Genomic DNA, 26,673 nt, shown 5'->3' on the forward strand with positions numbered 1-26,673 from the left:
ATTTGCTAGAATCATACACTACTCTATTTTGCGTTTATAACAAACAATTATTTGCCATTTTGCTCTATGAGATTCCTTTTATTTTAACATTAGTTCGTTACTAATCAAGGACCATCTAAACTTGGATAATAATAATAATGTCATTATTTACCGATGGTAACCACGTCAGTTCCGAAAACTGTTCTCCCATTACATAACACTGTTTTAGAAAATAGTCATGCTATATGTTAATGCATTTGAGGGAGAGTTTGTTAAAGTTTGACATGGATCGCATCTTGGGAGAGAATGATTGGGGCAACCATGCTGGTGAGTGGGGCAGGGGGTTCATTACTTAATACGTATATTGCCTTTATTTTTATACGTACATGTAAAAAGGACATTTTCAAGCTCAGAATTTATAAGTGCCGATAATTGTATAGGCCTATGTAGATTTTATTCAATCTGCATATAATCATTATTAAAAAAAAAAAACTCATAAGTATAAACTTATAAGTATATGCATAACATACATATTCTGTCATTGAACATTATGTGACTCATTATGTATGCAATTTTATTTACTGGATTTAATTACCGTTCAACATTAAGGTCTTGCCTAATATAATTAGCTATTTTATTTGTTTGAATTGAGTTGTGTTTACGCCTTATCTTAACCCCATGATCTCTCCGCTTTGTTGCTTCAGAAATAAATTCGTTAAAAATGAAATCAAATCTCCATTAACTATTAATTTCATGTGAAGAGAAACTCTCATCAAAGGAATAGTTGCTTTCGTTAAAATATTTGTTAAATGTAAATAATCTTCAAGAGAATTCCTTATCTATGACTCGTTTGATAAATTATCCGTTATGAGTCTAGTATTAAAGTGCTTATTTTATGTCACATATCATCTCATTATATCCTATTATCATATTATGTTAACATGGAAATATCACATTATATGTTTTTTTAAACTGTTTTTAAACTACAGTATATATCATGTATATATCATAGTCCCCCCTCATTTCCATTTATGCTCAATATTACTCTGTTTTTTTTTGTTTTACGAATTGAGAATGCCCGTCTGTAAAATTGTATTTGATTTGTATGACTTTATATTACTTTGTATCATGTTTTGAATGGAAATGGAATAAAGAATTGAATTGAAATTGAATTGAATAGAATTGAATCACTATGGGTAGTATATATATATATATATATATATATATATATATATATATATATAAATATATATATATATATTTATATATATATATATATATATGTGTGTGTGTGTGTGTGAGGGTGTGTGTGTGAGTGAGGTTGCGTGTGTGTGTGCGGGTGTGTGTGGGGGTGAGGGTGTGTGTGTGTGTGTGAAATTATACATGTACAACAGCTATGGCAACTCTTTTATTTAAATATTTGTTGGGAAAGAAATGGATGAAGAGAACAACGGTAGGCGTAGCTTAAATCAAGGTTCCCCAAAGCTATCTGCCCTTTGGAAAAAAATGGTGATGCCGAAAAAATATATCTGCCGGGAATCGAACCCGGGCCCCAGCTTTGAACGCCGGTGCCTTGACCACTATACCACAGAGACGGGTTAGAGGCTAGGGCGACCCCGATCCGATTCACCGTCAGCTAGACAGATTTTCGACACTACACCAATTATAATTTCCTTTCGAGTGTCGAAAAACCGTAGTAAACATGTAAAACCTGTATAAAACACACTTATTCACCGAAATACGGTTTGTTTACATTTTCTACGCCCTCTACGTCTTTACGCCTCGATTCTCGTTCCAACTTTATTTCATTTTTATTATTATTTGGACAGAATCTCGGAGGAAAAACATTTAAATTGTCTAAGTTTCGGCAAAAAGTGCGATGACCATAAATCTGGTATATTCAAAAGTCGATTAAAAAAGGGAATAGTCAAATGTAAGTGTTTTTTATATTTTATTATTATTATTATTTTTGTGTGTGTGGGGGGGGGGGCATTTGATTATAATGACAAGCATTTGTATAGCGTCATTATTTTTTCTTTTATTCAAAGGTACCAGGTCCGCAATATGTAACATTTTATTCGCACAGTTGCGAGAAAAGAAACATCTTTGGTTGAGATATATCGCTTGTTAATCCTTCATATTCCTACCAATTATTGCTTATTTAACGAATTCATTGATTCCTTATTAGATCCTTTCATCGGTCTTCTTTCTATCTTTTCCTTTAAACTTTTGTTTAATGTTTATGTTTGAGCTTAATATTTTGTTTTAATATACATTTTGGTATCAGCTATGATTTAAGCCTAGTTGGACTTAATGTCAGGGCCCTTGAACGACTTTTTAATCAGGGGATTTAAAATCTGACGTGCAGAAAGAAAGAAAAATGAAAGAAAAAAAAGTTTCATTAAAAACCAAGGTCGTTTTTTATTATATGAAATTCAGTTAATTTGGGTCAGGAGTTAGTAACTATTACGATTGAATACTTGCATATCATATATTTCATTCCAAAATCAGTTTGGTAACATATAAAACATTGTCATGAGTATCCTGCTCTTAACATGAATTGTATCATGAGCACGTACAAACTTAAAAAGAATCAATTCATTTAATATCTTATAGAAAAACTTAATATTTTTTAACTAAACAACAATAAACCAGACCAAATTTAAACTCTGTTATATCATTCATTTATTATGCAAATGTAGAAGTGGAATAGGAATATATTACTTTCAATCCTCAGAGTAAAAACTGGTATTTTTAGCATGGAAAAAAATAATCTACAAAATTGATATTATACAATGTGTTGATGACGACGATATGAAATAAAATACATAGTAAAGAACTTAGTTTTGCAATTATATTAACTTTCTGGGGCTTGGTATTTAACTTTCTAGATTCTATAAGAATACATAATAGGCACATTGTAAATCTTGCATGCAGCATAATCTCTCTATTTACACATAACGTATCATTGAAGAAAGTGAAAGCACATTAAAGGGTATTGTTTAGATAAAGGATAGAATGTCGCTTTCATTAAAACAAAAAATATAGTTTATCCGTTAGCAACGTCACATCGATTTATACAATTATAATGGCACTATCTTAACATGCCACAGTTCAGATACGGTTCTAGTCCTATTCGAATAAATACAATTGTTACCAATGTAAGGTAATGCAAACTATTAACGTTAAAAGTTAATACCATTGTGAGATAAGTTGACAGATTTTTGTCATCGACTTATAGTACTGTCGTGAAATGAAGGTTTATTTAAACAGAATGGCCTCAAACCGTCCGGGAAAAATATAAAACCACTTTAGATTTAATTAATTTAAGGGCAATTCCCCCCCCAAAAAAAAAAAAATGCATCCGTTAATTTTATAACAGTATCAAGACTACTGTTCTGAATAGAAATGAGCGATATGTTTATTGAATTGCTCCATCAACGTGAATCGAAAGGTCATTCATAATGCACTTCATGAGAATAACCAATATAAAGGTGGATACTCTTGGTTAAACATGTTCAAATACGTATAGATAGCTGAACAAACAATGGTCATGTATGAGGTTGTTTACCCCTCTTCCATGATTTATTTTATCAAAACGAGATATACCTTAACTTTTATAACGGTGTGTTTGACTGACCAGGAAAGGAGTCATTAAATGCTTGATAGAGAGATCAAAAAGGATTGTCAACAAATATCAATTTAAAAAACTGTCTTTGCAGTCACATCATCGAAATCCACTCCATTCTATTGTTTACGTTATGTTCAATGATACACCGTCAGTCGGTTTGGAGTGTATCTCTCCAGTGTGATTAAAGCAATAGAGAGTTTTCGCAACAGCAACGGACTCAAGAAATAGAAAATGTATTGTCAAAATGTCCTAATGAAAAATTATAAGTGAGAAGTCTTTGTCAACAATTGGTGAATCAAATTACAGCTTTCTTAGACTTTCTGGATTAATGACATATTAAAAGTTTTTCGTCAGCTCCGACATTCAGGATGAAACTGATGTTCCGGTTTACCATTGTTTTGTCTTTGTGTGTGTTCTCCGACGGGCACTTTACTGTTTCAATACATTTACCGTATTTACTGGTTCCTATTGAAGTTACAAGAACTCCCTACCATCTCTATTGATAACACAGGAATCTTTTTTTTTTTTTTGCAACGTAATGTTTAATTTGCTAAACCTACAATTACTGTTTACGCTTCGTCTTAATTATTTGTAATAAAAACCATCGTAAAAAGTAAAAAAATAAATAGGTGATGATGAAAAAAGTTTTATAATGAAATTAGTTATGTCGATTCGATTGGTTTCACCTCCAGCTCATGATGGGATCTTTAAACTGGCTTGCATTCCACGATTACGGGAGTCCCAGGTTTAATGCATAGCCAAGTCGTTGAAGATTATACCAGGTTCCTTGACCTGCAAATGAGAGAAATAATGAAAAGAAATAAACAGGGCAGGATTACATAATAATTACACAGTATTTTCTCTAATAAAACGCGTTATACAATACATGTAATAACATGAAAAATGTAAAGAAAAAAATTAATTGTTCCTTGTAAGCATCCATCTCCACACAAAATTAAATAAAAACAAATGAACGTAGAGGGCAGCAACACACGCCAAGACTGCAAATTGTTCCTACCCTCTACGTTCATTGATAAAATCCATCTATGCATGGTGTGATTTAGTGTCGCTGATCATGTTCATTATTTGTGTTTAGTGTCAGCAATTTGTATATCAAATTACCAATAAATCAGGTGAGAATTCTGGACCCTCATTGGCCCTTCTATCATTCGACCTGCGATGACTAGAGATGGTCACTAACGCAGTCTCAGGCAGAACGTTCGGCCCGCGCCCCGGCGGCTGTCTCATCCTCATGAGGGAGTGTCCGTATCTCTCAATTTCGGGGTCGAGTGCCGAGTCAACACTGGATCCAAGGGATTCGGACCCATCAAACACTTTAGCAAAGAACATGGGTCCATCAGCGCCTCGTTCTTCAGCGTACATTCCAGCATCGTAATAATTCTGTATGCAAGAATGCGAAAATTCGTTAGATAAAGTTACAGAAACCGTCATGTTTAAGTTGAATTTTTACAAGGGGTTTTGGTACTTATATTTATTCAATTTCAATAGAGAATTCATATTTTTTTTCAGAAATAAGAGATAGAAAGATACATCAATAGTTTGTGATATACTCTTTACACACATGAATGGTAAATAGAGTAAGATAGAGTGAATGCAGGAGAGGGATTGATACGATTAGAAATATAATAAGCAGCAAAAAATGCATTCAGGAATTAAACAACTGGTAAATCAGTTGGCCAGGAAGAAATTCTCAGAATATGTGATTATGATCCAGCTCACTACTTTCATTGTGTTATTCTACTTTTGCTTCACCCCCCCCCAAAAAAAAAAATAATAGAATAAATAATGGATACTTTGAACCAACTTGCAAATGCGTTAAGTATTGCGCACTTTTCTCTTTAATTACGAAAAGGTCCGTATATTAATAAAGGGGGGTGTGATCATCAAATTTGGTTGTATACCCGGCTGCAAGGACCAAGTATTCGGGCAAGATTTGTATTTCTTTTTCTTTCCACCAAACTTCGGTCGATTATGGAGCCGGTGTTTACCAAAATGTCAGAACCAACAAATTCGTATTTTTTTTTCCAAAACAGTTACTCGAGGGTAATACGTTTCGGCGCGATCACCCGTTTTGGTTGAAGTAACGCGCTTACCCCTTTACGTAGAATGATATCATCGTTTGAATATCTACGCTGTTTACGTTGAGGATCAGGACGAAGGTCGTCCTGGAACCGCTGCTTGTAATATCGTCTCCGTTGGACCCTTAGCATGTACGCAAGACAACAGAAGAAGGAAAGTAATGCTGCTACTGCACATGTGCTGAGTGCAATGATGATTGCCTCCCAGGGTGCTGTAGAAATACAAAATACAGAAGAGTAAGTTGCGTCTATATTTACATGTTAATATTACAATTGACGGTCTGCCCACTCAGATTCAGATATTCAGATTCATTGATTTCGTCCTCAATGGAAATTCAGTCTGTTGGCATTACAAAGTATACATACATTATTTACCGTATACTGCACTTACATTATTTACATAGATTATACTGCACAATAATATACATCATGCACACCATATATGTCATTATTTCAGTCATTATATTGTTACATTATTATATTATTATATTACATGTCCAATAGAAGAAATTTGTTTCCTTGTTACTTATTTCATCCCACTCTTCATGCCGTTTCGAGTAGTATAGGGGGAGGGGACTCTAGGACTGGTGTGTAATAAGGCATTGATTTACACCGATTATTCCATTTTTGTTTTGTTCTTTTTGTATTTTCCATTTTCCAACAGCAAAAAAAAACAGTATAAACTAAAACAAAAGTAAACAATTAAAGTAGGATTAAGCAATACAAATTAAAACATCAGAATCATAGATTTGAAAGTGATATTAATAAATGCAAATTTCAATTCATAACCTTCGTGATTTAGGGCATAATTTTGATCGAAATTTTAAACCTTTAAACCATGGTTGAATTTCCACATTCAATATGGTGGCTATGCCGCATTTGCGATATAAAAAAGTAGGTCTACTTGTATATCGTAAACATTCTGTTGATAGAATGGCAGCTACACTGCGAGCCCCCCCCCCCCCCCAAGTTTGTTTGACATCGGTCAGGAACGCCAGAGAAATGTTGAAACAGCACCAGTTCAGGATCAACCCAATACTTGGTGTGAGTCCAAAATTGATTTTTTTGGAAATTTCATGTCATGGAACCCTTAAATTTTGTCTATTAGACTGACAGTGCGTGTAGCATTCTCATATAAGGTAATTATAGAGAACTGAATATTTACCTAAGCCGGATGACGGTTGTTCAGTAGTCCCAGTGTCTGTATTGGGAACAACGGAATATAGAACGTATATGAAAAGTAGATCACACATATTGACATCATAATACTGTTGCAAAAAGACAGAGAGAGGTATAATAAAGGGATTATGTTTGATAGAACCCAATTCATACGCTTATCTGAAACCTTCGTATCCTATAAAAGATGGCGAGTTGTAATGTTTTAGTATTCTGTAGAGTTTTTTTAAATGATTTTGGGGAATTTATTTTGGGAGCCGAAAACTAATCCACCTGTTGCCATGCCTGTCGAATTCCTAATCGGTAAGAAAGTAACACAGGCCGATATTTGCAAAGAAAAAAAAAAAAAAAGTATGAATTTAACAAACTTCTTACTTAAAACCCTTCCTTCAGTTGCGCTTTATGTGATGTTATACTAACTGACTTGTTGGATAGTTGTATTTGTTTACCATTCAACACTTGATTGCCGATTTTTTTATCTCTCTTCTTTTTCATTGTTTGAAATATCATTCATTTTGAGAGAGAGATAAAAGGGAATCATAATCTGGACGTTCCAGGAGGAGGGAGGTATTCAAAATGTTTGCCGATGGCTACTCACCCTCTCTGCAGTCGAGGATACTTGTTGAATCACCTTGGAGCACATTGGTGAATCCATCAGTACATTCGCACACAAACCCATCCGGGTTCTCGGTTTTCGACACGATAACACACACGGCGTTCTCGTCACAACTCGTATCAGTACACTCCCCATCATTCAATTCTGTTTTGCAGACAGAGATTAAAACGAACCAAAACATTATACAATACATAGATCTATGTGTAGTTTATGAAAGGGTGGAAAGATAGTTCAAGCATACGCTTTGACACATAAATTAAGTCAAGTATGATTGTATTTATAGTAAGCAATTTTGGGGTGTATGTTTTTTCGCCCTCTGCTCTTCCTTGAAGTTAATGCAATAGATTGCTCTAACTACAAGTTATATTTATTTCCTTTTCGAATATTCAATTTTACACGTGTGTCTATTTTAGATATTTACAAGTGTGATGCCTTAATTCGATATTTTGTGGAAGTTTATTGTACATATTTTATTTCATGGAGAATTATAAAAGTTGCAAAAGGAAAAGAACGAACCTGTTACCACTAAACCACTCGCACTCTGAAGCATCAGCAGTGACGTAGATGTGGACGTGTCATTGGCAAAGTGATCTTCATTTTTTATTTGGTTATACATTTCACTTTGGAGATTATCCCCTTGCTTAGACAGCAAAGCAGAAGTAAATGCAATGGTGAAATCAGCAATGATGCTGCCTTCCCGAAAGCCATTTATCTGTACTTCAATGAGAGTTCCTTCACCTATCTGTTCGCTCAGCCTTTCTAAAAGAAGCTCACGTATCTGATTGAACAAACATTCAAATAGTCATATGAATGATTGAACAACACGATCTTCTCCTTCAAATTCAACTCCAAATCAAGATTCTATAACTCATTTTACATTTTCAGTTCTATCAAAATCACAATTAATGGTAATAATCACCATAATGATACTAATAATAATAATAGCCAATTTTTATATAGCGCTTTTCCCAGAATGGCTCAAAGCGTGTTACAGCTTATAATTATCCCCGTCATTGGATTCATTTCAATCCCGCACGAAAGTGCACAATTTCCACTTCCTGAGGAGCATTCCTTGCATTCATCGCAGCCTCATTATGGCGCTGGCAAATTCAAACATACAATATATTTCGCATCCTACCGGGTACCCATTTAGCACCTGGGTCGAGAGTGGCAAAGTGTGGATTAACGCCTTGTAAAAGGACGCTAGACCGCGGTGGGATTCGAACACACGACCCTCTGTCTACAAGGCGAGAGTCAGAACCACTACACCACGGCTCTTCCATGAGATCCTGCTTATCATCATACCTTAGTTCGCTTCCCAATATTTCATACCATAATTACAAAATTGCCATCATTTTTTGAGATGGTAATAAGATTCAATGCCAGACCATCTAATATGCCTAATTCGTCCGAATCTAAATTTCGTGTTCCTAAATCTAAGTGTTTTTCCCTTGTTTTGAAACATTACATTTATACACAATCAGCAATTAATTGTGTTAATCATTATGACATTCTTGTTTTGTCTCCTCCATATCACTATGAGAGAACAAAATGACCACGTTGTCCGCCGAAAATCGAACCTGTGCGTTTGACTTTGAAAGCCAATCCCTGGCGAAAATGTTTCATCTCGTTTAACCATTATATAGATTTAAAGAAATGCAATGCAAGTTTTTTAACAACTTTCTAACGTTCTTGAATTGACATTTGATGATAGCACATCTCTAGCAGGACTAGCATGATAGAACCGCTCATGCTATGCGATTGAGCTAATTACCGCGTTAGAAACGACTTCGGCAAGCGTCTGGTATGCCTCACTGCTGGGATCGGTGAGATCGTCTGTAAGGTTAGCTTTAGTGCCGTTGACTTCAAAGATGGTCCACGACACCGAATACTCTAAGAAATCTGGGTAAAATAAAGAAAAAAAATGAAAATCTGGATCTATTGTATTTTAGCTAAGAGGTTTCGTAAGTAGAAAGGATGAGAAATTAGATTTGGCATCATACATTTGGTGAAAATCTTCCGAAGAAATTATCCCAGGTGGAAATACTTACTTTCGCAATTTCCAGCTGGGTCCCTTCTTCTCCCGGGCCTGCATGCGCATTCGCTTCCTTCACAGAGTTCTGTGTCAAAGTCACATGTGTTGTTGCATTCATCTAGAGAAATAAGAATTCAACATAAAACAATTCTTATATCATGAATGGATATGATAACAATGTCAGCAAACGATTCCTTACAATCTCTATGTCGCTGCTTAACCCTTTGATACGTGTTTAGGATACCAGTTAGAATAAACTTGAGTCGTGCAATATTACTTCACTTCCACTTTGTGCTTAGAATAAAAATGTAGAACAGTGTGTATTAAATGATGTAGGTTAGGGTAATCATTTGGTAAAAAATAATCCACAATCGTATATGTTTTAAAGCAATCCACGAAATCAATAACGGCACCGAGAAAAGTGGCGTTAGACAACTTTTTGTTTTACTAAATTAGATGCATTACCTAAACAGGACTTAAGTTGAAATCATTTTAAAAACTGACCAACGCCAACAAAATTATGTCTTATCAATGAGATCGTTTTGTGACGGCTGATGGTTGATCTCAACTCAGAACTAATCTTGGTTCCAAAAGAAACTTATCAAACCTCACAAGAGCACTACACAAAAAATACAATGTTTCGGAGTTGGCCTCAACTTTTAAGCTAGTTTTCTCTGATTTATTATGTGAAACAGCGAGCTGATTAATGATTTATCCTGTTGAAATGTGTTTTAATAAATAAATGAATAAGGAATTCCACTAATTCAAAATGAACAAAATTCTGACACAGACTATCATCAGTAATCTTCACTAAGCACAGGTAAAACAATAAGAGATTGTTTTATTAACAAAGAAGCCGTAGCCCCTCAAAGCAATTGGTGCTGGAATCAAAAGTCTCAGTTTCAGTCTGAACTAAATTTCCATTCTTTGTTTGACTGTGGTCGAGTCAATTCATGCTTTATGCTTATTTGACCTCAATAGGTGTGTTTAAAATGTTAATTTTAACTTCCTGTAACTTCTTCGTAGTTATTGAGGCAATCAATTAAACATGCCGATGGTCATACTGTGAACTTCAATGAACTGGTAAGTTTGTTTAATCCCATTTCAATTCCATCGGTCTTTCTCTTGCAATTTTGTGACTTTGCCAATTTGGGTTTCGGAAACAACTGATTTGAGGGGCAACAACCTCTTTGTCATTAAATCAATCTCTTAATTATTGGCATGTGCTTAGTAAAGACTATTGAAGCTAGCCTGTGTCAAATTTGTTTATTTTGACTGAGTGGAATCGATGAAATGCGCTTGTGAAGTTTGATAAGTTTCTTTTGAAACCCAGTTTATATTATATCATTACATTATAAGTTTATATTTTGGTTAAATCAACCCTATATCTAGAAAAACAAGAAAACAAACAAGTGGTAAATAGACGGTCAAAGTTCTATAGACACATTCTGATGGTTCGTGTAGTTAAAGCGTAGGACTAAAAACACCTTCACTTAAGGTATACTTACCACTGCACTGCCCATTATCTTGTCTTAATATTCCAGGAAGGCATTCGCAAACTGATCCGATGGATGAGCAGAACTCTTGGGCTCCACATGTATTGTTTCCACACGGCTCTACACAAAATGGTGTAAACAAACATTTTCAGTTTGGTTTAAATTGTTTAATCGTTTTCTAATTGACATTAAGACAACGGTACGTACAGTAATAAATTCTGGCATTGAGGCAAGGAACAGAAAAATACAACATACTTGAGAATCATGATAAACTATTTTCAATTGAGTATGTTATTCTCTTCCAGAAATAATTTCGGTTTTATTTAGTTACCTGCCCTGGATGTTGTAGCTGGTTTTGTAGTTGCTCTCCTCTCTGTTGACTGCGTAGAAGCTTTGGTAGTTTGTTGGCCTGTCGTTTGAACACTCGACGTTGGTCGTAAAGTCGTCAAACCTTCGGATGTGGTTCGGTCGATTCCGTCGGTTGTTTTGTCAGCTCCCTCGGTAGTGTAGATTTTTGCACTTGTGATAGGAGTTGGCATTGTCGATGGGGTTGAGACTGCAACCGTCGTAAGATCGACTGTCGAATCCGTAGAGGCATGCCCATCTGTCAACGTGGACCTTTCGTCGGTCGTACTTGCCGTAACCGTTTCTGTTTCAGTGTTGATAGTGGTTGTAACCGATTCCGTGGCGTGAGTTGACATTGTTTGTGGAGTGGAGTGTGGTTCCGTCATAAGGCCAGTCATTGAATCCATAGAGGGCGTCCCTGTCATTGTGGAACTTTCGAGGGTCGAACTTGACGTTACCATTTTTATCCCTGTGATGATATGGGTTGTAACTGGCTCTGATGTATAAGGTAGCGTTGTCTGCGAAGTGGAGGTTGAATCAGTTGTAAGATCAGTTGTTAAATCAGTAGACAATGTCATATATGTAGTTAAAACGGTGGTACCCTGTTTTGTAGCCGCAATGATGGTATTACCAGTTTGACCTGTGCTAAGAGATGGTATTGTCTCTGAAGTGGATGTCGCATCCGAAATAGGATCAGTTCTTATGTTAGTAGAGGACGTTTCACCTGTCATTGTGGATTGGCTATTGCTCGTGGTGGTCACTACGTGTAATGTTCCCGTGCTGATGATTGTTGAATCTTGTACAGTGCCAATAGTTGACGTTGTCTCTTGAGTATCCGTATTCGGATCGGAAGTCAAATCCGTGGATAGCGTCTTATCTGTTCCTGAGCTGTGGATGATTGTGGTTAGCTCTGTTTCGGCAGTTGAAATTGTCTGTGGACTGGAGGGGATATCAGTAGTTAGATCGGTAGAAGTATCTGTAAAGGGCATTGAACGTGTCGAAGCAACTGATCCTGTGAGTTCGTTGGTCATAATTAATTCTGTGTCTGTTGAATTGTCTGTAGTGACATCTGTAGTGAGAACTAATGTCGTTAGCTCGGTCACCGTATCGGTCAGGTCAGTGGTAGCAGCTGAAGCCACATCGGTTGATGTTAAGAAAATGGACCCTTCTGTCGTCACAATGGTAGCTTCCGTCGATGATGTTATATCTGTAGAGAGAAATTACACAAAGGATAAATGCCAGTTTGGGGTAACGATTTCAAAATGAGTTCATTGAGAATTCAATAAAATTACCACCTAATCGCATGTTTACATTCGAAAGAGGGGGGGGGGGGGATATGTGAAAATTTAATCTGGAATAGAATGTGTAATTGCTCAGAAATTAAGAAAACATGCATGCGATTTGAGTTGAATGCCCGGGGTTTCTTTTTCAAATAATAGCAATAATAAAATGTCCCAAATGTGCTTATTTGTGTAGGCGATCTATAATCCGATCGTTGTTCAGCTTAAAGTTCAGGATTTCACACAGTGGATTTTCAAGATAGGGTGATAAATAATGTTAGTTTTACAGACTTTCTTGTGAAATCATAGTTTACCGCAACTATTGATTATTTTTTGATTGGTTTTAAATTTTTGCTGGCCCTAGATAGCTACATCAAAAATAATAGAAATCGTCACGAAAAATCATATTCTGGTCCGCAAAGATAAACTTAGAACCACACTATTGAAAGAAAAATCGTTAATTTACAGGATGTTTACCTTTCAAAAAGCAGACGACATAATAACAAAATGATTTAATAAACCAAACGTGTTTACAGAGTGATATGTAACGTAGAATTAAAAGTTAAATGAAAAACAAAGTAAAATATAACAATCTTTGTAAAAATACAATTTTTACGTTGATTGCAGTGCATCTATCGTATAAATAGTGTTCGGATTTGTAAATTTACGGCGATTTTCACGTTACTTTTTCATGTTATTTTTACAGCCTATTAAACAGTTCATACTGTTTGTAAGTCCCAGCTGCCAGTAATAATCACTGTTTTTACAATTTTATTTTTAACAGTGCACTAAATCTTGAGGTGTCAAACCAATCACATAACATTCAACATTTGTGCCAGTAATGGTACGATGCCGGATGAATCATTTTACTTTATATATTGCTTGTGACTGCAAAAAAAAATACTCACCAATCACTCTTATAAGTTCGGCGATAAGTCTCAAAACGGTTGGACTTAGAGTACCGTTAACAAAACCGTCATCTGCATTTACTGCTTCGATAATAAGATCTTGTAGCACTGACGCATTTCCGGTGAAGTTTGTGTTGAAGATCAGTGTAAAGTCCACTACGATGCTTCCAGCAGAAAACCCATCTATACGTACCTCAATAAGGGAAGTTAGACCAAGCTGTTCGACAAGCAGATCTCTGATCTATAAAGTATGTATATAAAAAGGCCTTTGTCTTTCGAATGAAAGTCGAAATGCATTGGTGTAAACTATTACAAATATCATACTTGTTATTCAAATAAGGAATTCGAGGTGAAATAATTACCTCCAAATTTGGGGGTAAAAAATTACCTCCATATTTTGGGCTAAAGTTTGCAGCGTTCCTTAGCCAAGTTACCCTTTTGGCCTCTCCTTAAATTGATGCCAATGATAGGGTCATAGAAGCAATGGCAGACAAGTCGGAAACGTTAGCAATATAGAAAGGTAGTCGATCACAAGAGAGTGATAAAAAGTTTTCATTAAAAGCTAAGCAAATAGCCTTTCTACATAAGTACATAAAGAAACCTTCTGTAGCAATGTCAGAGCGATATCACATTTTTATTCAAATGCACTATAAAACGTTCTCTGGTTGTCGATAAAAGACAGGTTCATCCAACGGCATTTACGAGGAACTCTACCTAGGGAAGGCATAGCGTCCTAGTAAGACTTTTTCTGGAAAAAAAACGAATTATTAGCTATTCTAATGTACATCTCAAGTGTCATTACGTATCCATAATTAATCTTTGGGACAAACTGTCAATCTCGACGGGTTTATTTTCTAGAAAAGAGACGATATAGGATTTGAAAGAGATGTTAATTGAACCATATATATGACAGCTCAGCAGCCAACTTGAACCGTTACTGATCTCTTCAAAGTTTCGACAGTTCATTAACCCACACCCTTTGCCGTTTCCATCACATTAGGTGGCGGTTAGAAGAATGTTTCTGGGGAAGGATGAAACATTGCAAAAGATCATCTTGGGAAGATCATTTTACAAGAAATTTTATATTTACATCAATGTGTGTATTGTTTGTGCAGTACAACATACGATACAGGGTGTATCAATAACGAAAGAAACCAATCTTTCTTGACTGTAAAAAAAATTATGAGAAATTCACCAACTATTTTCATTTCATTCAGTAATATGATTATTTCCTTACTTATTCTGGTTTAGATAAAGTACTTACCGCCATTTCTAAAGCTTCCGCCAAATTTCGGTATGCCTCGTTGTTTGGATCATGTAGATCTTCCGTGAAATTTGCCTCCGTACCATTGATTTCCTCAATGACCCAAGTGCCTTCAAGTATTATAGTGGAACCTTCAGAAACAAATCGAGCGCACATGAGGACAGAACAAACGATATTGATCTAATCTTCATATAAAGCCAAAATGGAAACGTAACACCTTTTATACTTCAAAATTAACATTTTAACATTAAATTGTCACAACCATATCAATATTAACCGCCCATAATCTTGATTTGCAATGTTTGTCGCTCAGTTCTTCCCCATCAATCCGTATCCTTCCCATTATCAAATCCCATGATGTCATGTGGTCGACGTTGAATTATATCGCTATGCATAATCCATTATCTAATTATATTCAAGATTTTAGATAATGGATAAGAAGGTGTAGAAGGGTATCCTCTACATAAACCACTCCATGCTAAAAAAAATATATCGCGCAGTGTTTTCCCACGAATAAGAAAAATAAAACTAATTATTGAGCAAATAGCTGCTTGGATTTTACGATCTTCTTATAACATTAACAGAGACGATAATCCAATATAATTGTATATTGTGCTAATAAATCATAATAATGATTCAGTGGCGTATTCTATTGGTTTCAAAAGGCGGCGGAAATTGGCGAAAGCAGAAATACGGGAAAGTGAGATTTAATTAGATTTATCAATTTTTTAAGTTCATTAAGGAAACCTAATTAAAGCCTTGATTGACTGTTGAAACACTCGTACAGAAATTAAATCTATCCACCCACCTTCCTCGATCGGGCTAGTCGTTGTTCTCGCTGTTGTTCTTCTTTCAGTTGGCTCCCTTGTCTTTATAGCCGATGTGGACCCTGTCTCTTGTGGAGTTGTAGGATGTGTAGGTATTTCAGTCGTTTGATCTGCGATCATAACAGAACTAGTTTGGGTTTGCCCTGTTCCTGAATCCGTGAAAATAAGTGTAGTGTTAGTTCTAGTATCATCGGTTGCAGTTATTGTGTCAGTTAGGAGTGAAGTCTTCTGTTCGGTCGTAAAGTATGTACTTTCCTGTGAAGATGAATGTGTCACTTGAACAGTTTTTGTTAATTCATTTGTTAGAATATCCGTTACTTGAACAGTTTGTGTAACTACATCTGAAGGTGAATCCGTAACTTGAATAGTTTGTGTAACTTCATGTGTAGGTGAATCCGTCACTTGAGCAGTTTGTGTAACTAAATGTGTGGGTAAATCCGTAACTGGAATAGTTTGTGTAACTACATATGTAGGTGAATCCGTCACTTGAGCAGTTTGTGTAACTACATGTGTAGGTAAATCCGTAACTGGAATAGTTTGTGTAACTACATCTGTAGGTAAATCCGTCACTTGAGCAGTTTGTGTAACTACATGTGTAGGTAAATCCGTCACTTGAATAGTTTGTGCAACTACATATGTAGGTGAATCCGTCACTTGAGCAGTTTGTGTATCTACATGTGTAGGTGAATCCGTCACTTGAACAGATTGTGTAACTACATGTGTAGGTGAATCCGAAACTTGAATAGTTTGTTTGATATCCTCTGTAGGTATATTCGTATTTTGAACAGTATGTATTAATTCATTTGTTGGAGAATCCGTTACTTGAATAGTTTGTATCACTTTTTGTGTAAATAGATCCGTTGGTTGAAATGTTTGTGTCAATTCATGTGTTGTTAACTCGCTAACTGGGAAAGCTTGTGTAATTTCTTGTGTAGCAAGTCCCGTTACATGATCAGTTTGTGAAGAGAAATCAGTAACAGTCTGTGTAATTAATCGAGTCAATGTTCCTGTCGTCATATCTGAAATAGGTTCTGTCGCCGAGTCTGTAGTTTGAGCTGTCTTAGGAATATCGGTAGAAGATTCACCCGTAAGGTCTGTAGTTATAAGCAGTCTGGTGATCTTTTCTGTTACGGTCACCTCTCCAACCGTTCCAGTATTATCGTCTGTGTTTTGAAGAGTGGGTTTAATAGTCGCAGTACCATAACTGGACAATTCAGTTATCATTTCTACCGTCATATCAGTGTAAGATTCTGTAAGTTGGCCTGTCACTTCAACCGTCTGCTTAGTTCCCTTTTCAGGAGTAATTGTTAGATGAGTGGTCAGTAGATCTTTCATATCTGTCATTAATTCCGTATCAAAGTCTGTAATCGGATCTGTAAAGAGGTTGGTAGTTCTGATGATCTCTATATTCGTCGTTGGACCATCTTTTTGAAATTCAGTTGGTATTTCGGTCTGTATTTCAGTGATGATATCAGTAAGTATGCTTTCGGGAGTTACGCCTTTAGTTTGAATCAAGGAATCAGTCGTTGCGTCCTCCGTCAAGTCCGTACTCTGATGTGGTTTAGTTTGGTCTGTCTCGCCGGTAAAATCTACGATTTCAGTAATGTAAGAGGAATATTGTGAGGAATATGCCATACCTGTCGTTCCGATAGAGATATCCAGTTCAGTGGTTCGACCTGTGAAAACTCCAGTCGTTTCGCTGAATCCTTCAGTAAAAGTAGCGTCCGTTATGACTTCCGTAGATAAGTCTGTCAAACCTGTTGTTCCCGTAAGAACTTCCAGTTCTGTGGTTTGCTCTTTAGACAATTCAGTTGTTGGCGTTAATTCTTCGGAAACAGTAACGTCCGTCATGACTTCCGTAGATAAGTCTGTCAAACCTGCTGTTCCCGTAAGGACTTCCAGTTCTGTGGTTTGCTCTTTAGACAATTCAGTTGTTGGCGTTAAACCTTCAGTATTAGTAACGTCTGTCAAGACTTCCGTGGTCATGTCTGTCATGGGCGTCGTTCTTGTAGAGAATTCTTGTCCGGTGGTTTGTACATTTACAGTTTCAGTCGTTGGTATCAAGGTATTCGTTATTTCCTCTGTAAGCTCTGTAGTGATAGTGGTAGGCCTTAAGTCCGATGTGACGCCTGTAGATATGTCTGTTACACCTAAAATTCCAGTAGAGACATTGAACTCAGTAGATGGTTCGGTTGCTGTTGAAATGTCCGTTCCTTCCTCCGTAAACTCTAGAGTAGCAGAAAAGTCAGTTATGCCTTCTGTTGATAAATCTGCCATGGCAATCGTTCTAGATGAGACATCTTGTCGAGTTGTTTGGTCAGTGATAACTTTAGTCGTTACAGTTGGAACACCCGTTGCGTCCTCTGTTAATCCTTCACTAACCGTAAAGTCCGTTAAGACTTCTGAAGACATGTCTGTCGTTCCTATAGTTCTCGTTGAGATATATAATTCAGTGATTTGTTCGGTAGAAAATGAAGTTTCTAAAGTGGTAGCAAACGGAATTTCTGTTACGTCAACAACAGACCCTCCAGTCGTGGTAACGTCCGTTAAAACTTCTGTAGTCGCGTCTGTTCCCTTGTAAATGGTTGATGTTGGAAAATCCGTCGATGATGTTAAAGTTGTGTCTGTTCTAAAATAACCAGTAATTTCAGGTTCCCCTACTGTAGCTGTTTCAGTTTCGTAAGTATATCCTTCCGTAATTTCCTGCATCTCGGTGGTCAGCTCAGTGTTGTATATATCCGCTGTACTAGTTATAGACATGTCGCTTTCCGTCGGTAAATAATCTATTGTCGTCTCTGTTGTTCCGATTTCTATTGTTGTTGTTGGATCTATGTAAAAAAAAAGAAAAAAAAGATGGAATGGAAATGGAAAAAGAAAACATTTATTGATTCTGCCTTTCTTCTAAAACTAGTATTCTAAGGAGCACATCAACAATAAACACACATACGCATTGTTTACATCTGAAGATTATGACAAGCAATCCAGATGATATTAATCAATGAATTTCAATAGCACATCTCCATCAAAACACATCTGCAATGTCCAGACTATACCAATATAGATTGACTTAATTGCCAGGAATTTTTATCATGGTTCTCTACTGAAGCTACTTCCCCTATGAAAGGATTGTGAGTCTAAACTTCTCACCAGGGCATTCTAGATTCTGGTTCCATTGTCCTGCTTCCCCATTGCATGTGAGTAGGAGTGACATCGAGTTATCGTATTTGCAAGTAAATTCCACGCTATCACCCGGAGCATATGATCCTTCTGGGTCCGCATTTGATGGCGACAGACAGAAGACTTCATTGGAAATATAAACATAGATAACGAGACAGTTGAGTATTATTTCATTGTGAGTTAATATTGAAAAAAACATTTAAGGCAAAAGAAAGCAATGGCTGATTGTATATTGGAATTTCACATGACAGTGTGAAAACCTGATTTTACAGGAAAAAACAAGAATTTGCAGAAAGCAATAACAGAATCATTCTGTAAATTCATAAAACATGAATTTTTCTACAATTTAACGGAACAGGTCTGTTTAAAAAGGGGAAAATTATGTTTTATTAAAGAAAATGTGTAAGGTTCCATACACCAAATACCAATTTCCTGTAATTTTACATGATATAATGTAAGATTACACAATCTGGTAAGATTACAGGTGTTCTCGAGACTCTGCTGCAGGAACTTATTTTATTTTAAGGATAAATTTTCTAACGGTGTATGTACTCAAATATGATATTTGTTTTATACCCGTAAACAGCTCATATATAATTTTCGCTACTCTGATAAATGATTTTGCTCTGATATATCTAAAACAAAGATAAACACGAGAGGCATGCCATTTTCCCTTACACTAATGCGCATAAAACATGTATATTAAAACACCCTCTTACATACTAACGCACACAATTTATTTATGTATCACTACAACTCTTTGCACTGTAATTTGCAAGAAAGAGAAGGAGAATAAACTAAAATTCATGAATTTATTAATGCAGAGTATATACCATCACATGACGTTGAGCTTGGGCTTGGATCCCATGTTCCATTGTTACATGTCAGTTGATTGGCGCCCTGTATGTTTCCGTATCCATCGGCACATGATAGCGAAGCCGTTGAATGATGAGGGTATGGATCACCAGTAGATAGCAATGTTGTTTGGTTTAAGGCAGGGTCATAACAATCCACTGAAAGAGAAAAGCGAAATGAAGAGTTGATGATTTAGAAATGTTGAGTCAGTTCGACACAAAATGGGAATAAATATATTTTGCATGGTCACCGCCCCCCCCCCCCCCCACGTTAAGCGGACCGTGTGAAGCATTAGACAATGCTCTCAATGCCAGTTATGTTTGAGATCCACACAACAAATTTAGGAGGAAAAACAGCTTTAAAAACATCTTGCAATTCCTCATGTCGTTCAATTACATATAGATAGAATGAAAGTCATTGGTAGTGAGAAGCCTAGCAACTTGGTGGTTGAGGCTATGATTAATTATCTACATGTTTTAAAAGAAAAAAACCCAGTCACTTACAGTTGCATGTAATAGCCGATAAAGTGGTCTGGAACGAACCGTCGGATGCGGAACAGAATGTGAATGGTGCACTCCCACTTAACGTTGAACCTTCTGCGCAGGTGATACTAACAAATTCACCATTATAGAATGTATCTTCGCCTGAATTCAGGACGATATTAGTGTCGATATCGTCTGGTCTCGAACAAGCTGAAAATAATGAACAAAAATTATGATCAACATATGAAAAAAATGTAAAAGAAAAATAGCAATCATGTCAAAGAGTACCGTCATCCGCTTATATCTTTAAAGGGTTTAATTGGACCAGGGAAGTGGGAGTTTCTGGTTAGATTACAACATTTTCTTTACTAACGAAATGTGTGTTATGTTAAAATTGTATTGGTAAAATATCTTGGAAATTCATGAAACCTTTATATACTTGGATGAGTCCCCGTATTGTTAAAATTATCAAAATTGCATACATCATGATAGGTTTGCCCGTTTTTATAATGATAATAATCATATATTGGACTTAAATCCCACTAAACCAACTCTGTAGACATGGTAGGGCGCTTAAGGTGCTATTCAAGAATTATGAAGGAAATTAAGAAAAGATAAAATAAAGTGTTTTAAGTTGGTTTTTAAATTTTCAGAAGTTAACTCTGTTCAGGAAGACTGTTGCATAACTTGAAGGATGAGTGGATAAATGACCCCCCCCCCCCTTCCACCAGGTCTTGGAAAATTTGGGGACAAGGAGAGAACTGGAAGTGGAAGAACGTGAGGATCTTGAAGGGGTGTAACTTTATGCCCGTTTTGAAGTGATCTTTGCCCTTTATCAAGTAGTACAAGTTATGATTTGGTTCGCCCCTTTACCTTACAGAAATATTATATTAATAATGATAATATATGAATAAATTAATTTTAAAAATACCTGGACATCTGAAAGTAGTATCAGACAAAACTCCGTCGTTGCATTCAAGCAATGCATAGTCTTCGTTGAGCGTGCAGGTAAGGTTGGTTATGGAACCATGTAGTAATACGTTACCTTCTTGAAAAGTCCCAGTAGGTGCTAAACATGGAGCTTTTAAAATACAAACATATAAAGTGAAATATATAACGACCATTACGTGAGCTGGGATTTGGCAAAATTGTATTTGCAATGTGCGTTTCTCATGTTTGCTTTTTGTTTCCTAATGCTTTGACAATAAACAACCAAAAATAATCATCATTTCCAGACAGGTACGAATGGTTTGAGTGTAAAATTAGCTTATAAAGTTAGCCGGTAATGTTAAATGTTTATGAAATACAAATTTAGACCACAATTTTTTATCAAACCTGGGTTGATGATGCGGGCCTAAGAATGCGTGGACAGTATTTTTTTCTTATTGTTGGGATAAGATAGTTTAGTTCACAGCAGTAACGTTTTATATATTGGGATAATTCATATTTTTCAGTGGTATAGGCCTACCATCAATAAAGTATATGAAATACGATTATAGACAAAATAATAAACGTGATTTGATCAGTTTATTCCTTTATGGTGGGGTATAAACCACAGCAAATGATATTTATGTGAAGGAATATTTTATTGATATTTCTACCAACATTTCCACCTCTTAATTGTTCTTTCCCAACCTTTCCTCATCGCACCACTTACTATTACTGAGCTAGTTATGCAACAAAACACAATATCTTAATTATTTCAAGAAACTTGTAACAAAATCATGGAAAGGAATATGAATGGCATACTTAATGTGAAGCCTGGAAACGTTTAACACGGATGCTATAGTGAATAGGCAAGAGCATAATCACGATTCATTTAACTTCTAACCGTTTCTTTTACAAAATGAAATTAATTCATTGGCAAAATAAGCAAATAGTAACCGATACATGAAGGAAAACATGCATAAACCATTGGACGATTACGCGCAAGACCCATGGAAATGCTTATTGAAAAGCAGTAATTAGAAAAGAAAACAAAAGAACCAAAGGACGACATCGAAATATTTTTCTAGGCTTAGTGTATTCTAATCATGGTTAATCTATATGGAATCAAATCTTTGTCTGTTATCATTGACATATTATCCATATAGGCCGACAATATTTTCCAACCAAGGGTTTTATAAAATGGATTTTTGGTCAATAGCTTTTTGCTAGTTAATGACTTAATGCTCACGTACATTAACTAATAATATCATAATGCAATACAATTATGTGAACTACCAGGTGTAAACGAGTAGATTTTGTAGTGTAGTGTTCCATGTTTTCCCTATGACAACAGTGGCATTTAAGATCAATATTCAAGGTCTAGTCGTAGAAGGAACTATTTATATATCAACGATTGTTTTGTCTGCACAGTGGTAGGCGCTGTATTGTGACAAAAAATATTTATCAGACACATTATGTAAAAGAAAGGATAAAGATTTGGAAATTGTAAACAGGGATTTGTAATGCGTTAAATCGAAATTTTATATTTCCCTCCATCTTTAGTGTATATATCCTTCAAAATCTATACATGCGTATCCATTTTTGAGATATAGATCTAAATGTACACTACGAACAATGCAGAATGATTATCACTACCACTAATTTTAAAAATGGATATGTCACATTAATATATTTTTTTTTATATCACCTTTATTCAAAACAAATTAAAGGGAAGCTACAAACAATAAAAACAAATACAGGTTACTCGTTTTATTAGGACGAAGTACAGGACTAATAAAAAAATTACAGATACACAATCAAATTTACATAAAACGATGTAAATTGAGCAAAAAGTTAATATAAAAGGTAAATCCGAAAATGTACAAATTAAAGGAAATTCAACTGCATGCAATTGTGTCAGGTTTTAGTTTGAATTTGGTGGCCACAGATCCTACGTATATTTTAAAATGAAAATCTCATTATTGCAAGAAGTACTGAAATTTGTAAGGATGCACATATACATGCATACATACATACATACATACATACATGCATACATACATACACACATACATACATACACACATACATAATACATACATACATACATACACACACACACACACACACACACACACACATACATACATACATACACCCACCCGTACACCCATACATACATATATATACATACATGCATACATACATACCTTGGCATTTTGTCTGGCTAAGATCTGGCTCCCAAGTTCCATTATTACATGTTGATGAATCTGGTCCTGCCAGAGGCTCCGAGTAGTCATTGGCACATTGAAAAGTTACAACAGTGTGATGTGCATAGGGTGCCGTATCTCCCCCGACGACACCAAGTGATTCCTGTCCCGTTATAGGTGACTCGCAGTCAACTGATCAAAATAATCAATTATCAATATTTATGTCAGTGTTCAATCATTGCTAGCTATTTTTATCATTTAAAAGCTGTTATTCAAGTCCGACTATTGCTATTTTTTCTTCACTTATTGATTTATTCAAATCCATTAAAATACATTGAGCAAATAAAAACGATAACCCCCCCCCCCCAAAAAAAAAAAAAAAAAAAAAAAAAAATGGGATCAGTGTAGGATTACACAGTGCAGTAAGATTACAGGTGTTCTCGAGACTCTGCTGCAGGAATTGTTGCGGTTTTCTTAAGTAGAAATTTTCTAACAGTGTATAGATACAAGTAAGATAAGAAAGTTAAGATTGTTTACATAATCCTTCTTATTATAATTAAGATTATTATAAATGGGGCCTATGATTATTATTATTGTTATCATTATTATGACTATCATTATTGATATTATCATTAATATTATTATCAAACTTACGATCACAAGTGATATCTTCTAACGGGTTAGTTAATGATCCTCCAACACATAGAGTGAAATCAGCTCCCGACAGGGCTCCCATGAGGCAAGAGATTGATATAAACTGACCCTCGTTATATGGACCATCAAGCACAGACAAGAATGGATCCAAATTACTCGGCTTCGTGCATTCTGTGGAAAGAAAATGGATATTAATGTTTATCATTTCTACAATATAATGGAACCGATTTATTAAAGTGCAGTTCATCGTGTACTAAAGTATAAAAATGAAATTAGAAGAAATTTTAGTGTGCAATCATGGAGCTTAGGAGCTTAGTAGTTCCATGGTGCAATATTAACATAATGTATTAACATAATGTATTATTAACACAATACGAGATGCCTTGTTTTCCTTTCTTACCCTCTATTATTTGTTTCTATCTCATGTTATCTTTTTTTTTCTTTTTTTTTCTTTCTGTCTCCCCTGTCTCTTTCTATTTTCTTTCCCTCCCTTTCCTTCTTTCTCTCTATATATTGTCATGAATTATTTCTTATATCTGTATACATTAAGTTTTGTTTGCCCTGCCATTGGCATTTATATAGTTTCACATATTTCCTTCCCAGGGACCTGGGCTTTAATTCTATTCTTTCGAGTTAAATGTTTACCTATTATTTCCGTCTTTATTATCTATTATTATCTATCCTGATGTATTGTTAACGTTTTGTTATTTTGTTTTATAGTCAATGGCAAATAAAGATAATATATATATATGCATATATATATATATTCATAAAAGTAGCATGATAATTATGATTAAAATTAAGCACAGTATTATACAATTTGATGTAGAGTTGGTGAGGCCTAGGCTCTAACTTATATGTATTTATTATTATTTATTATATGTTATTAAACTTATCAAATTGTTCCTTATCGTTTATTTATTTATTTATTTATTTATTTTTAAACAAGTTCACACCTAGTTACCAATAATGCATATAGCATTTCCATTAATTTGAAAGCAACATAAAAGAGCATTGTAGATTAAATGCCTTGTTCACGGGCATAACTGCCGCGGACGGGGATCGAACCCCGGACCTTTTCATGTATAACCAGGCGCCTTAGACCACTCGGCCACGGCTTATCGTTTATTGCAAAATATCATGCCTATATGTGTTCTCTGAAATATTTGTATTGTGGGAGTAAATATGGTCACATGTATTCATAACTTAGTTGGGTTTGGACTCTTTGAAATATATACGTATTTATGAATATTTGTTCATACTCAACAGTGATAATGCATACATGCAATAAAAGTCCTATCTCTATTAACAAATACCAAAACCAATGGAGTCATTATACTTGTATAGTAACTTGATCGTGTCTTAATTGCGGTAAATATTTTAAGATTGCTTGATTTATAACTATTTCAATGCCCGAGCGCCCGATCAAGGTATTTGCAACAGTAATAAGCTCTACCTAAATGTCGCATATTAACATTATTATTTGCTATTATTATGATTGTCATTATCATAATTATTATCCTATTAGATATATCTATATCTGTTAGATGTAAATAGTATCAACATACATGTATTTGATTCAGTCTGTCAATCAACCATTCAATCGGTCGGTCAGTCTCGTATCAATCATGTGTTGGTCAACCTTAAATATGCCAATATGTCACAAAAACATACAAGTACAAAAAATAATCAGTTATCATTATATATTTTTTTCTACTTACGTGATCTGCAAATGTCCAAAAGACCAGTTGTTACAATTAACAAAAAACACAGCAAGTTCCTCATGGTTGATGAGATACGGCAAAAATAATATTAGATCTCCTGGTATTGTTTCCAAACTTCTTTCATTAGTTGCACTTTCTTATTAAATCGCCGAAAGTCAGTTTCGCTGTTCGTATAAGATAAAACTGTTTTTAAAATATATTTGTATAATAATACCGGATATATTTTTAGGGATCACGCGTTCTTTGTTACGGTGGCAATGTTAGAATTAAATATCGGCATCCGTAAATTGCATGAAACGTTATTTTTTGATGGCCAGTTTTAAATTAAATTCTTCATCATGATTCTTCCCCCAAGGAATATCAAATTAGGAGACTGTCTAAAACCTACGTCAATCTAGCTTTCAGTGCAAAAACGACCAAACTCTTGTGGTCGGATAGCAATGCGTATCCCCAATTCTGCATTTCATTTCCAAACACAAGCGCTATGGTATACTTTGGGTAAATTTGATTTAAAATGATTGGCAAACAAGCAAAGTCTACATAATGAAAGCTTTTTTCTGATGACAGTAAATAGGCGTTGCTCTGAATCCCATTCGAGCGAAAAATTAAAGTTCAGATGGTATTTATTTCCTCTCCAAACGTGGCCGATAATAGTGGTTTATAGTGACCTGTTTAATACCCCCTCCCATTCTCTCTGGACCAACGTCGTATATGTTGGTAAATGATGATAAATTATGGTGATTGATCAATCAATAGTTTACTATAGATCCTAAAAGTCTGTATTGCAGTTTTCGTTTATCAATGGCGTCGCCTTTGAATATTCCAACTAATATTGTCAGACAAAATAACACAGTGTCCCATTATAGACTGTTCAGAGATTACTTTTACTACTACTACTACTACTATTACTACTACTACTACTACTACTACTACTACTACTACTACTACTACTACTACTACTACTATTACTACTACTGCTGCTGCTGCT

General features: G+C 35.3%; 1 protein-coding gene across 1 annotated transcript; it reads right to left on the reverse strand.

Annotated features, from left to right (window-relative positions):
• Positions 1-2,378: 2,378 nt before the first annotated feature.
• Positions 2,379-26,127, reverse strand: LOC129276088 (mucin-3A-like). The gene is made up of 21 exons (XM_064109306.1): positions 25,683-26,127; positions 23,962-24,132; positions 23,308-23,499; positions 21,102-21,251; positions 20,192-20,380; positions 19,667-19,846; positions 18,804-18,956; positions 17,294-18,484; positions 15,638-15,805; positions 14,830-14,960; positions 13,566-13,806; positions 11,364-12,584; positions 11,045-11,152; positions 9,553-9,654; positions 9,276-9,403; positions 8,018-8,279; positions 7,484-7,645; positions 6,875-6,910; positions 5,725-5,921; positions 4,733-5,011; positions 2,379-4,402 (listed from the first exon to the last, which is right to left on the reverse strand). The coding sequence occupies exons 1-21, from the start codon at positions 25,744-25,746 to the stop codon at positions 4,358-4,360; spliced, it is 5,370 nt and encodes a 1,789-aa protein (XP_063965376.1). The 5' UTR covers positions 25,747-26,127; the 3' UTR covers positions 2,379-4,357.
• Between the last annotated feature and the right edge of the window lie 546 nt (positions 26,128-26,673).

This window comes from Lytechinus pictus, chromosome 14, assembly GCF_037042905.1.
Source record: "Lytechinus pictus isolate F3 Inbred chromosome 14, Lp3.0, whole genome shotgun sequence".
Taxonomy (NCBI): Eukaryota; Metazoa; Echinodermata; class Echinoidea; order Temnopleuroida; family Toxopneustidae; genus Lytechinus; species Lytechinus pictus.

Bases quoted from the DNA above. Each gene is read 5' to 3' on its own strand.
- LOC129276088 (XM_064109306.1), bottom strand. From the start codon at position 25,746: ATGAGGAACTTGCTGTGTTTTTTGTTAATTGTAACAACTGGTCTTTTG. The intron at 18,957-19,666 runs GTATATACTCTG...TTTCCAATGAAG, and splicing joins AAGCTCAACGTCATGTGATG to TCTTCTGTCTGTCGCCATCA. The intron at 9,655-11,044 runs GTAAGTATACCT...TTATTTCTCTAG, and splicing joins AGATAATGGGCAGTGCAGTG to ATGAATGCAACAACACATGT.